The 12,373-nt window shown below is 42.9% G+C and overlaps 1 protein-coding gene across 6 annotated transcripts in view; it reads right to left on the bottom strand.

The window, feature by feature from the left end:
• The window catches only part of tenm4 (teneurin transmembrane protein 4), a 321,917-nt gene that overhangs the window by 112,090 nt on the left and 197,454 nt on the right, over positions 1 to 12,373 (bottom strand). For all 6 annotated transcript variants that reach the window (XM_077540676.1, XM_077540675.1, XM_077540674.1 and 3 more), the window contains 2 exons: positions 5,040 to 5,204; positions 2,226 to 2,440 (listed from right to left, as the gene is read on the bottom strand). In XM_077540676.1, the coding sequence (XP_077396802.1) occupies positions 2,226 to 2,440; positions 5,040 to 5,204 (380 nt within the window). The remainder of the gene's footprint in view (positions 1 to 2,225; positions 2,441 to 5,039; positions 5,205 to 12,373) is intronic.

Genomic DNA, 12,373 nt, shown 5'->3' on the forward strand with positions numbered 1-12,373 from the left:
CGTATTTACACGTTAGAGCAAATGAGTTAAATGATACTTATTTATATAGTGCTTTTCCACTTTACAAGGCCCTCAAAGCGCTTTACATTCGACTATTTATTCACCTACTGATGACGCAGCATCAGGAGCAACCGCGGGGTTCAGCATCTTGCTCAAGGATACTTAGACGTAGGGCCCAGCGATATGGCAGAGAAAGTTTTCTTTTTTGATTGCTATTGTTTGGTGATGGTTCACAAGTTTGTGCTGTTGGTGTGTAACCGTTTGAAAATTAATAAAATTGCAAAAACGAGCAGGCGGATGCTCGCAGTGCTGACGACGAGAAAGATGTCCAGGCTGGTCCACTCGGCAGGGTTATGCAACTGTCCCGATAACAAGCCAGTGTCATCAACTTGGCTTTGACGCTGTCACATTTTTTTTTTTGATGAAACCAGCTGATACAGTTTCCTTTAATGGAAATCCGCAGAAAGAAATTAAGTGAGTTTGCCAAATAACATCTACGAGCAGTCGCTTCATCATATCAGCAGAGACTCCATGAATAACAATAAGGCCACATTTCACTTTCATCTCCACTCTGATCAGCTACAGGTAAGAAACGACCACTTTCGAGACAACACGAGGCAGAAAAAAAAAAACTAAATGACACCAGATGGTAATTTCCACCGAAATTGGGCTTGGGGAAAAAGCAAAACGGCAGTTGCGCTAAGAGAATGAAATCTAAAGTGCGAGCTAGCAGCCAGATATGATTCATAACGAGATATATCTCGGGGAAATTAGAGCAAAAGAAAAATCCTTCCTCTTCGCTGCACCCGTGAGGCTCCGGCTCCTTTACGTGATTCATTGGCGATACCCAACTGCACAAGAATGTATTGTAAATCCTCAACGACGTAACAAAAGAAGGTGATTCATAATACGGTAGAAAGGGTTATGAATTGATTCCGCGCTGGATCTAACAATATAGCAATTTATATTCTGCCGCAGAGCAGAAATGTGGAAAATTGTTCACACTGCGTCGACATTATTGTAAATACAATAGGCGAGCATGCTATTCTTTTTACCAGCACAAAGTACAAGGGGTCGCTTTACGACAGAATTCTGTTTCTACCGCAGGTGTCAAGTTATGTGCAAGTCATAAATGAATCTCAAGTCCTACATTTCAAGCCAAAAAATCCCAAGAGTGCGCCATGGGTTGCATTATGGCAAATATACATATTATATAGTTCATATACTTGTCTATGTATTAGGGCTGTCAAAGTTAAAGCGTTAATAGATTAATTAATCGCAGAAAAATGTCGCATTAATCATGTATTAACGCATATTAATTGCACTATTTCTATTTGAAATTGTAAGTAATTTAGCTTTTTTTCTACATGGCCCTGGTTGATCTCCTTTGCTCTGCTGCCACCTGCTGGCCGTTTATGCAATGACTACAATTTCTGCAACCTTTCTTTGCTGCATCAAAGCCTTCTGTATGCTCTAGCATATAAAAAAAAACCAAACAAACAAAAAAAACGTATAAATACGTCTTTGGGACAATCAAAGCCTTCTGTATGCTCTAGGATATAAAAACAAACAAACAAACAAACAAAAAAAAAACGTATAAAAATACGTCTTTGGGACAAGCAAAGCCTTCTGTATGCTCTAGCATAAAAAAACAAACAAACAAACAACGTATAAATACGTCTTTGGGACAATCAAAGCCTTCTGTATGCTCTAGCATAAAAAACAAAAACAAAAAAAACGTATAAATACATCTTTGGGACAATCAAAGCCTTCTGTATGCTCTAGTATAAAAAACAAAAAAAAAACAAATATGTCTTTGGGACACTTAAAACAAAAACGTATTTACACGTTATTGGGAGCAAATGAGTTAATCGTAATTAATCGAAATTATAAAGTGTGATTAATCAGATTAAAAATTGTAATCGTTTGACGGCACTAATATGTATGTACGGTATACTAAATCCTCATGACCCATTGCAGAAACAAGCTCATTCAAAAACCTCATGTCACTTTTTCATTACAACATATTTTTGTACTAAATCCTACCAAATTCCTGCAAATGTGTGAGATTTCACAAATTAGCCTGCATTATCGGCGATTTTCGCCTCGTCGCTTTGCTTCCATAGGAAATGAATGGAGGGCGAGCGACGTCGCCTCCCGTGTTGTCTCGCCCCTAAAATCGACTCCATGCAAAAAATTGAGCTCATTGGAAAATCAACTCGGACCTGCGTGTGAGACGGGGGCAGGCCCCTCCTTCCGTAGATCCCCACCAGGGCGTCCTTGCTGAGCGACACGTTGAACTTCATGTACATGGGGTGGTCCACGAAGATCTGGGACCGCCAGAAGACTCCGGGCGGGATCCGCTGGGCGACCTTGCGGCCCACGTCGATCTCGCCCATGTCGATGTAGCTGTCGTCGGGAAACAAGCTGTCCAATTTGCCTGAAAAGCGCACGCAAACATACACACATGCGGGAAATCGGTCAAAGAGATCACGACATTAATTCGCCGCGTGGAGGGCAAAAAACGTAATAAACGACCCCGTGTGACCGTTCTTGTCATAACTCAAAAGCAGCCAGCATAAATACATTGATAGTGTAACATTTAGGTTGCATCTGGATGAAGGCTGGCACGCAAAAAAAAGTGAAAAATAAGCTTGTAGCGTGTCGGTTTCTTTAATTAGTTCACAGCTTGACGCCTCCTCTTTAAGAATATCAATCAAAGCTGTTTTCCTCGTGTTTTTCGCCCCTTGTTGCTTTGTAATTTAATCCGCGACACGTTTTCACAGAAACTTGCCACCAAAGTAATGGCATGTCTGGGGGAAAGTGAATTAAAAAGGTCGAACATATGGTGGCACAAATGGTACGAGAGAGAAAGCATAAACACGAGTTGTACGGTTGTAATTGAACCTATAGTAATAAAGTGAGAGATGTAATTATATTTGAGAAGGATCTGGAAAGCTCGGCGCAGGCGAAAAGGCGGAAAGCTCCATATGCTGCTGGATTGCACCTGGTACTGGACTCGGTGGAAATGACAACATCTGTCGACGAGCTCCAACGAACGCGCTCACCGCAACGAGCCTCCGGGACACGGCGGCGGGCATGGCTTCAGGTTGCAGATGGCGGCCGGAAAGATGTGTCATACGCTAGCTAAACTGTAAATAGCAATCCGGCAACACTAAATATTGTTGCTGAAGCACAGGGTCGTCCAATTTTTTGCCGGCCCGCGGCAAATACTAAAAATAATTTTTCAATGCTGAAAAAAAAAAAAAAAAAAAAAAAAAAAAGACAAATTTGCAGCTAATAATTCTAAAATACAGCTAAATTACAGAAAAATACAAAGCTGCTTTTTTTCCAAAAATTATTTATTAACACATTCATTGCCAGACCAGCAAAAAAAAATGCATCATTTGACGTCTTTTTCCGTCAATGGCAGTGAATGAGTTAAACATGGCAAAAAAAAATCAATGAAGCAATTATAAATTGTTGATATAATACGCAGTTAGTTATTGAAAACTGCTAACAGTCACGAGGCAAATAGTGACCCCTGTGTGCCACTATAATAGATACGCCTCTCCACTGAGCAGCAGCTGAATCCCAACTTGACATTCTGAACCACAACAAGAACAATCGGTCGTCAACTGACCACACTTAAGAACCATTAAATTAATGTGATGGTTTCACAAATTGGACCTTGACCTTTGACCTAAGCAACAAGTGGATGAAACTATTTTTATTTCTGAAACTGAATTATTAGCTGCAAATTTGTGTCTTTGCGTAGCTAGAAATGTTTAATCCACCCTCTTTTATTTTTTTTTAAACAGCATTGAAAAATTATTTTTAGTATTTGCCGTTCTTTTAGCAACTTTAGTAAACTACTTTTTTCCCCATCTCTTTTTTTTTATATATGTGCCTTAAATTCTGTTTTTTAAAAATGTGTTAAACTTGTTTGCCTTGAAATGTTTTGTAACTTTGTGAAGCCCATTGAGTTACCTTGTGTATGAAAATGTGCTATACAATATAAATAAAGCTGCCCTGCCTTGCCTCGCTTGACGTACGTACGACGTTACGAAACAAAACTCTGCAGCTCTTGAATGACCAATCAAAACGCTTCAAAACACGGTTGTCAATAGTGGGAAGTCTACTTTGAAAACGGGTGAAGGTCAATGAATTAAGGGCAGCAGCAAGTCCCTCGTTCCTGTCAGGTCCGAGTGTAAAAATCACTGGCAGGGTGTTCAAGTCGCTCTTTGTGCCATTACGGGGTGGCTTACATGTCACTCATTACCAAGCCAATTAGCCGATTTGGCTGACCGCCATGTAAATGCAGCGCTTGCGAAACAAAGACAGAGACAGCTCGTCATTGTTAGCAGTGACAGCAGCCCAGAATGAGACTTATTCCAAAAAAAATATTGATTTCCTTTCCCCGGCGGATGAGCTCGGACCTTTTCTGCGGCCGCCTCGCAGGCTAAACACACTTTTCTGCCATGTGTTAAATGAAAAAAGACAAGTGCGGGATTCATCTATATGGTAATGACCCCATTCGCTACCTTTTTTTGTGGCCTGCCAGTGGCAAATGGCGCGGCTACATTTTGGCCCATTTGCCCCCGGAATGGAAGCGAGCAAACTTTCCTGGAGCCGAGCCGTCGGTACCGTGGGGCGAGCACATGCTTTCTTTGGCTGCCAGGCACGGCGGGCCGGGCGGCGGGGGGGGGAATGAAAGGATCACGTCCGTTATGAAGGGCGAGCGAGTGTCTAATCCGCACCCCCCCCCCCCCACCCGTACAGTCGTAGCGCCGGGACACTGGCTCCCTTAAGCTGTGCCATTTTCTCCCTCCAGGAACAAATAAGGCTTTTCCCACTGACAAGCACTTTCATAGGATTACAATGCAGATCTCGCGCGCATGCCACCGAGGGCCTGAGTAGGCGCGATGCGGAAAACAACCGCACTCGCCGCAAATGTCATCGGGCAAACTTTTTTTGTCTCCCCGACAAAACTCGCCGCCTGAGCCGTCGCGATAACGCGCTTAAAAAGCGCCACTTACCGTCGTCTTTGCCCCTGCCGTCAGGTACCTCGGAGCCCGTGTTGCCCAGCGGCCTCAAGCTCAGGTCCGTCGGGAAAGGTAGGCCGCTTGTATTGTCGTCCGTCACGTGGTACATCTGTCTCTGCGTGGGCTTCAGGTGCCAGTTTAGTCCGAAAAGGTGCATGGCTGGAAGGGGAGACACAACAAGTGCACTTTTGCTGATTGATAATCCCAAAAAATGCATCCATCCAGTATTTGCTCAATTTGATGATCAAGTCCACTGATATGTTAGGAACGCTCCTGCTAGTCATTACACGTAGCAGCAGTACAGTTGAACGATTATGAAAATAATATTTTTCCTCAACATTATGTAATGTTATTAAGATTTTTATTCCCCTCACTTTTGCCGAGAAACAACTCCCACAAAATACCGTATTTTTCGGATTAGAAATCGAACCGGCCCAAAAAATGCATAATTAAGAAGGAAAAAACATATATAAGTCGCTCTGGAGTACAAGTCGCATTTTTGGGGGAAATTTATTTGGTAAAATCCAACACCAAAAACATACATGTCATCTTGAAAGGGAATTTAAAATAAAAATAAAAGAGAGAACAACGGGCTGAATAAGCGTACGGTATACTAACATCTAGTTTAATATGCGATTACTAATTTTCAAGGTCCCATGTATTTTTTATTTTTATTTTTTTAACAACAAAAGGAATACATTAATCAGGATTACAAGACACAATACCAGATTTATTGCACTTTGTTTTGGTTTTATACGTTGAAATCAAAACAGAAGAACCACAAATTAGTCTGAACGCGGCATTCTGATTAATATCGCTTTTGTGGAAATGAATTCAGCATCAAAATCCACCCATTTTCACCCTTCTCGAGGCGGCCATTTTGCGACAAAAATGACATCAAAGTGCCTAGGGCCTAGCTTGCTAACGTCATGGCGTCATGACGGCCATTACCTCCAACACCGTTATAGGCAATGTGATATATATATATTTTTTTCCAGTCGACAGCTAAGTGGGAGTAAAAGACAAAATGGCCGCCCCATGAGATGGATTCCTCAAACACAATTTTAATCGGGATGCCATGCTTAGGCTCGTGGAGGCGCTTAGAACATATTTTTCTTTGGGTTATTCCATGATATTTGTGGTATCATAGAGGCTGGGAAAAACCGCAATAGTGACTACAATCGATTGCCGACCGGCCCGAGGTGTCGTTCACCATTCACCGAGAGTCAACTGGAATAAAATCCCGAACACAAGAAGGTTTATCAAAAATGGATGGACGGATTGCTCCGAAAGCTTCCAACGACACCGCTGCGAGTGAAAGCGGCATGTTGAACCAAAGATGACACACGGTTTCATGGTTAACGGCAAATTCCGCTGAGCTTTGGCTTCCGCGTGCCGCGCTGACCTCGAGCGACAACATCTGCCTGCCGACGCTGGCATGGACCACCCCTGCTGCCTTGTGATCGCCCCAAGCTGAACAACAAGACTGAAGCCAAAAAGTAAAATATCAAATAAAATTAAAAAAAAAACAGCTTGGAGACACAAAGGATATTTCAATGTAAACTCAGCGGATGAAGCATGCTGATATTTTACAAGGTCGACAAAAGAAATGTCCTACAATGGTGTGCGGGGGACAGAAGTGGGGGGCGGGTGAAGGGGTGGGGGTGGTGGTGGTGGGGGGGGTGACAGATCATCAATACAAGAATGGACAAGACGAGCTTAGCAAGGCAAAAAGAAAAACGTCGGAATTCGACAGTCAGCAGAAAAAAAGGCCCAGGAACTCAATAGGACCATTTTATTGGTTTGTTGCTTCTCTTAAGATCTTCCGAGTAAATAAGCACGCAATTCATTTAGAAACTTTCAAAATAAGGCACTCTTAACGGGCCAATGCTTGAGAAAAGGACGTCCCCTGTTCAGTTTATTGAAGACGGTTGATTTTAAATTCAGACAAGATTATCAGTGCGCCTGTCATGACGTGACGATGCAGACGAAAACGTTGATAGTTTGATCTTTTCCTGTACTTTCTTCTCGCTTCAAAGTCCGACTTTCTCGTGATTCGTTTGCATAAACGGTACTAAAGAACTGACGTTACATTGAATACCATATGCAAGCTGATTAAGCATTGCTTGACGTTCCTCATTTGATTTGTTTTGACATACAACGCAGAATGTCTTTTTTTTTTTGTGTGACACAACACACTATAGCAGACTGACAAAAAAAAAAAAATAGTCTCAAATGTGTAATGGAGACAAATGACTTGATTCTCGCTGCTAATTTGCTCATTGTGTGGATTTTGAAGCCCAAGCTCGTTTTAAGGACAGAAACAAAAACGACAAATACAAATGGCATAAAGAAAATCGATTTCCTGATGTTGAAAAGAGCTAAATTAGCAGAATTTCTCTATTACAGAACTAACAAAGGCTTGTTATAGAACCCCTTTCACACTGCAGACATGTATTACAAGTACCGTATTTTCCGCACTATAAGGCGCACGACATTATAAGGCACACCTTCAATGAATGACATATTTTAAAACTTTCTCCATATGCAAGGCGCTACAGTAGAGGCCGGGGTTACGTTATGCATCCATTAGATGGTGCTGCGCCAAAGAGAATGTCAACAAAACAGTCAGATAGGTCAGTCAAACTATATTAATAGATTACAAACCAGCTTTCTGACAACTCCATTCACTCCCAAAATGACTCAACAGCTGTTTTAATATCTTCTCTGAGGTAAAGTATTAGCATTAGCTAGCGATCCAAGATGGCGGGATCTTCTGCGCATGCGCGTCACCGATCGTGCAGGGTCACCGATAGCGTCTTGACAGCGAGATTATAAGGCGCATGGTCAGCTTTTGAAAAAAATTAAAGGCTTTTAGGTGCACCTTATAGTGCGGAAAATACGGTAGTTAAACACCACTCCGCATCTAAGCAGCACATACGTGTAGAAACGTACAAGTACGACTCTGTATTTTTCCCGGCTCAAATTAAGGCAGCGATGGTCACCATTCTGATCATTTGCGCACACCTCACATTCCGCTCGGGCTTCTTTTCTTCTGAAAAGTATTTACATGCAGTTTATTCTTTAACATTTTCTATTCCTTAGACGCTCGTCGCAATCTCGCCTTGAGCAAGTACTAGTTTTTTCACGAAACATCTGACAGCTGAAACACAAGGTGTGATGTTTCATTCAAGATTGAGATCCAAAGTGTACAAAACCAGACGTGCTTGGTTCGAAAAGAAACAATATTTACCCGTTTGAAGACCCACGAAACCGCCTGGCACATTGACAGTGGGACAGAAAACCCGCCGACGGTTTTAGGAGAGACTTCCAACTGTTTCACAGCCATCGCTGTTACGTTTTACCACAATTGCAGTTCAAAAGAACCCAACTAGTCAACGCGAGTCTAATACAACAGTTCGTTTCTTTTGACGGAAGAGCTTTTAGTGTCTGAAATTAGGCTGAGGTGGCCTCCTCAAAATATATTCATGAAAAGCCCTGTGCAGTCCCCCAACACACAGGATAGATACATCGAGGATGACATTTGTGGAAGAAGGTTCTCTGACTCAGCGCGGTTCGTAGTACGTAGAACATACTGCATGTTCTTGTCTCTCAGTTCTCTAACCAAGTATGGGAATGATCGGGGGTGACCTACTGAGTACCGGGGGTAAGGTGGTGGATGTTCGTTCCAAACATTCCAACCGGCACCACTTGGCCCAAATTCCCAGGAGGAAAAAACAAGGATCTGACTTTGGACCTCGAGACCCACGGCGGATTTTTACCAGGAGATGGGGCCTCTAAAAACGGGACACAGGAAACCAACAGACACCCCACTGGCCGGGCCTCCAACAACTGGAATTTGAAATCCAAGATTCCAAACCTCAGTCAAATTGCAAGAAGGGAGCGAGTGGAATTTCCAGTTTTGGAATCCGTAGGTTAGGAGGTCCGCAATGTGGTCCGGTTGGACCAGCAATGGTGACTATCCCTAAATCGTAACCCTCACTCTGTCGCTCAACTCTCCTACTTTTGAACTATTCCACACCGAGTCTCGGCTCGGTGTGAGGTTTCCTTCCCCTCGGTTTCCTGTGCTTGCTCATGCGGGGTTCAGTTGGTCTCCTCATAAGTGAGGAGTGCGGTTTCAGACCTGCTCCATGTGTAGGGTGCCTTGGGAAAACCTCTGTGATTTGGCACGATATAAATTGAATTGCACTGAACCGAACTGAACTGGAAAGGCAATGAAAAAGACCATGTGCGTATAAATACATGTGTGAATGTACAGTACAGTAATCGTCGCCTCTGCTTTTCTTCGGGAAGTTTCTCCACGACACGAGACAAGGCATCGATCTATGTCACCAGTGACAACCAGTGAACAAACTCGGCTTTTTGTTTGTCTGCCAAAGCCACCGAGATCCTCTCCTTTTTGATTTGTGGTTCTACGTCCACTTTTTGTGGTCGAGAGAGGAACAAAGTGAGCGCGCCGGGTAGGAAACACACTTTTCACAAAGTCACCAGGCAGGATGTGTCGTTCCAAGTGTCCTAGTAATGCCGGGCTCCATTCTTCATCCCGTCCGTCCCCGAGGCCTCCAATGGCAAACGAGCGCTCCCATCTTTTAAAAGATTTACGTCGGGGTATCCGTCACCGGCAGAGGATTGGATGCGAGCCAAAAGAGAGACGCCCTATTTTCTTGTTTTTGGGATGTACAAACTTTGCAGTGACACGGGGAAGGTTTTGTAGGACTAACGAGACACTTCTAATGAGATATCCGAGTGATGGAGACAAGCTGAGCTCTCGAACACGGCGGATGACCTGTCGAGATTTTCCCAGCACATGTTGTGGCCTCCTTTCGCTTACATCTTGGCAGGAAAGTCGGGTCACGCCGGGTGCCAATTAGGGGACACGGAAGCAAAAGACTCCTCGAGTCGGCTCCGCTTGCCGCCGGCCGAGCTCCAGCCAGCGTCGTCTGATGTGATAACTCCGGTGACGGGCACATTTCTGATCATATCGCCACTTTTAATCATCAAAGGGACATCTGAACTCACCACTCTGCTTTATTTTTGCTAAATCGTTCAGCCATAATTTAAATGATGACTAAAAAATGCCAAAGGCCAAAGAGAGAGAGAAAAAAAAAGGATTGCCTTTAGAGATGTGTTTTTCCACGATTGGCCAAATTCTAAACTCTCCAAACCACAATCAATACCCGATTTATACTGTTAACTCATTCACTCGCCGCCATTTTCACATTTCACAATCCCGTTCGCTCCCGGCTGTTTTACTGGATTTTGACTGATTTTGCAAGGACCACAGAATATTGTTTTCTATTGCTATAAAAAAACGGAACCTATCAAAAGAAAGATTAAAGTCTCTTCTTTCATCAGGGGGAGAAAAAAAAAGAAAAAAAAAAAAAGAAAAAAAAAAGAGTGTTTCTGTTTTGCAGAAATTAGCATTAGAAGAGAGCCAAGTTTCATCAGTTTTCACAAATCTATTTAAAAGCTTTTTTTTCTAGATGGCCCTGGTTGATCTCCTTTGCTCTGCTGCCACCTGCTGGCCGTTTGTGTAATAACTACCATTTCTGCAACCGTTCTTTGCAGTTGATAGGCTGCATCAAAGCCTTCTGTATGCTTTGGCATTAAAAAAACAAAACAAAACAAAAACACGTGTAAATACGTCTTTGGGACAATTAAAACAAAAACAAAACGTATTTATACGTTATTGGGAGCAAATGAGTTAAGGAGCTTGTAATCTTGAATTACAAGCACAATTAACATCTGTCATTGTGAAGTCTTTGAAGAGTCACGGTGCACCTTATCGAGTTAAGCTCACAAAGTGGCGAGCAAACAAAACCGACTCTTAGGTCGCGACATGCATCATGAGGCTTAATTGGCCTAATTAGACACTTTCGCCTCCAGTTCCCCCAATTACAAGCTTGCGCAATTAATTGCACTCGAAATCAAATGCATTTTCTCATCAGTCTTTTCGTTAAATACACAGCAACTGATTGGGGTGACCCACAGTCTCCTCGTATTTTGATGCACCTGGAAGATGGTGCCAGGTTTTGGGGGTATAATTACACCGTGTGATAAAACGGGGCCTTGGGCCAGGACCCCCCCCCCCCCCTCACCCTCACCCAAATCCACTTTCATTCTCCTTAACTCCTGCAGATTTATCTTTAATCACTGCCGACCCCAGAACGCAGCTAATAATCTTTGGACAAAAGAATGAATTTTTAAATAAAATAGATTACTATTAATGCAGATTTTAGTGCGCGAGATCCTCAGGGGAAGGAAGAGCCGGAAATTGATTGCCTTCCCTGATTGTTATGCCATAATATCCATTCAAAATGTCCTCAATGAAAAATTTATTTGTCTGGCTGAAATCATTTGTGCGCCCACTTGGCCAATCGCGTACGACGGACCCACAGAATCGGGTACACCTGCGACAGCGAACGAGATGATTACCAAGGTTATTCCGCGCCGTCCATTCAAACTTCCAAAATGTTGACAAATTCAGGACTTTTTGGGGTCGAATAACAAATCAGATGCTCATTGTTCAAGCCGTTTTACTCTGACACACTTCCACATATTCGCGCCATTCAAACTTCCTACTAGTCACGAAATCCAACTTGCAAATTCCACGGCTCATTCTTTGACGGAACTGCAACCTCCCACAAGGAGCCCCAATCCCAAAAAGGTATCCGAGACAGACCAATGGGTGATGCTAAAGTACCAAGCGTCCAATTACCAAGCATTTACTTGTATGATCGAACAAACAATAGCTGAATTTTACCAAGGTAAACTGAAAAGTTCTCCAAAAGTTCATGCGGTGGAAAAGTGTTTTTCCACCAACAAGCCAAAGAACTTTGAGTTCTGGGTCAAGGGAGTTCTTGGTGGTAAAAGCTCTGCATGGAATTTATGATTTGTTTCCACGGCGTCTTTGAGTTCTCGGTAATTAAATTCAAATGAGTTTGATTGAGTCCAGCCGGTGTAAAAACAACGCCCACAAAATTTGACCAATCAGACGTGGTCATTGCAGCCCGCCCCCTCAAAGTTCCGAATACTTGGATGTCGCCTGGGGAATTTAATTACCCTGGTAATTGTTGTTGGTGGAAAAACGCCCAAACTGAATTCTACCAAGGTAAACTGAAAAGTTCCCCAAAAGTTCCAGCGGTGGAAAAACCCCTTGAACGTAATGTTTGATTCATTTCTGACTGACTGATACAATCAAGTCCAATTAATTCATCCATCTGTTATGAAAAGTGCTTATACTTATTAACCCTTATCTGGTTGAAGATAGAATAAAGCCTATCCCGGATGATTTTGGGCATGAAACA

The sequence above is a fragment of the Festucalex cinctus genome, chromosome 13 (genome assembly GCF_051991245.1).
Source record: "Festucalex cinctus isolate MCC-2025b chromosome 13, RoL_Fcin_1.0, whole genome shotgun sequence".
NCBI classification, from domain to species: Eukaryota; Metazoa; Chordata; class Actinopteri; order Syngnathiformes; family Syngnathidae; genus Festucalex; species Festucalex cinctus.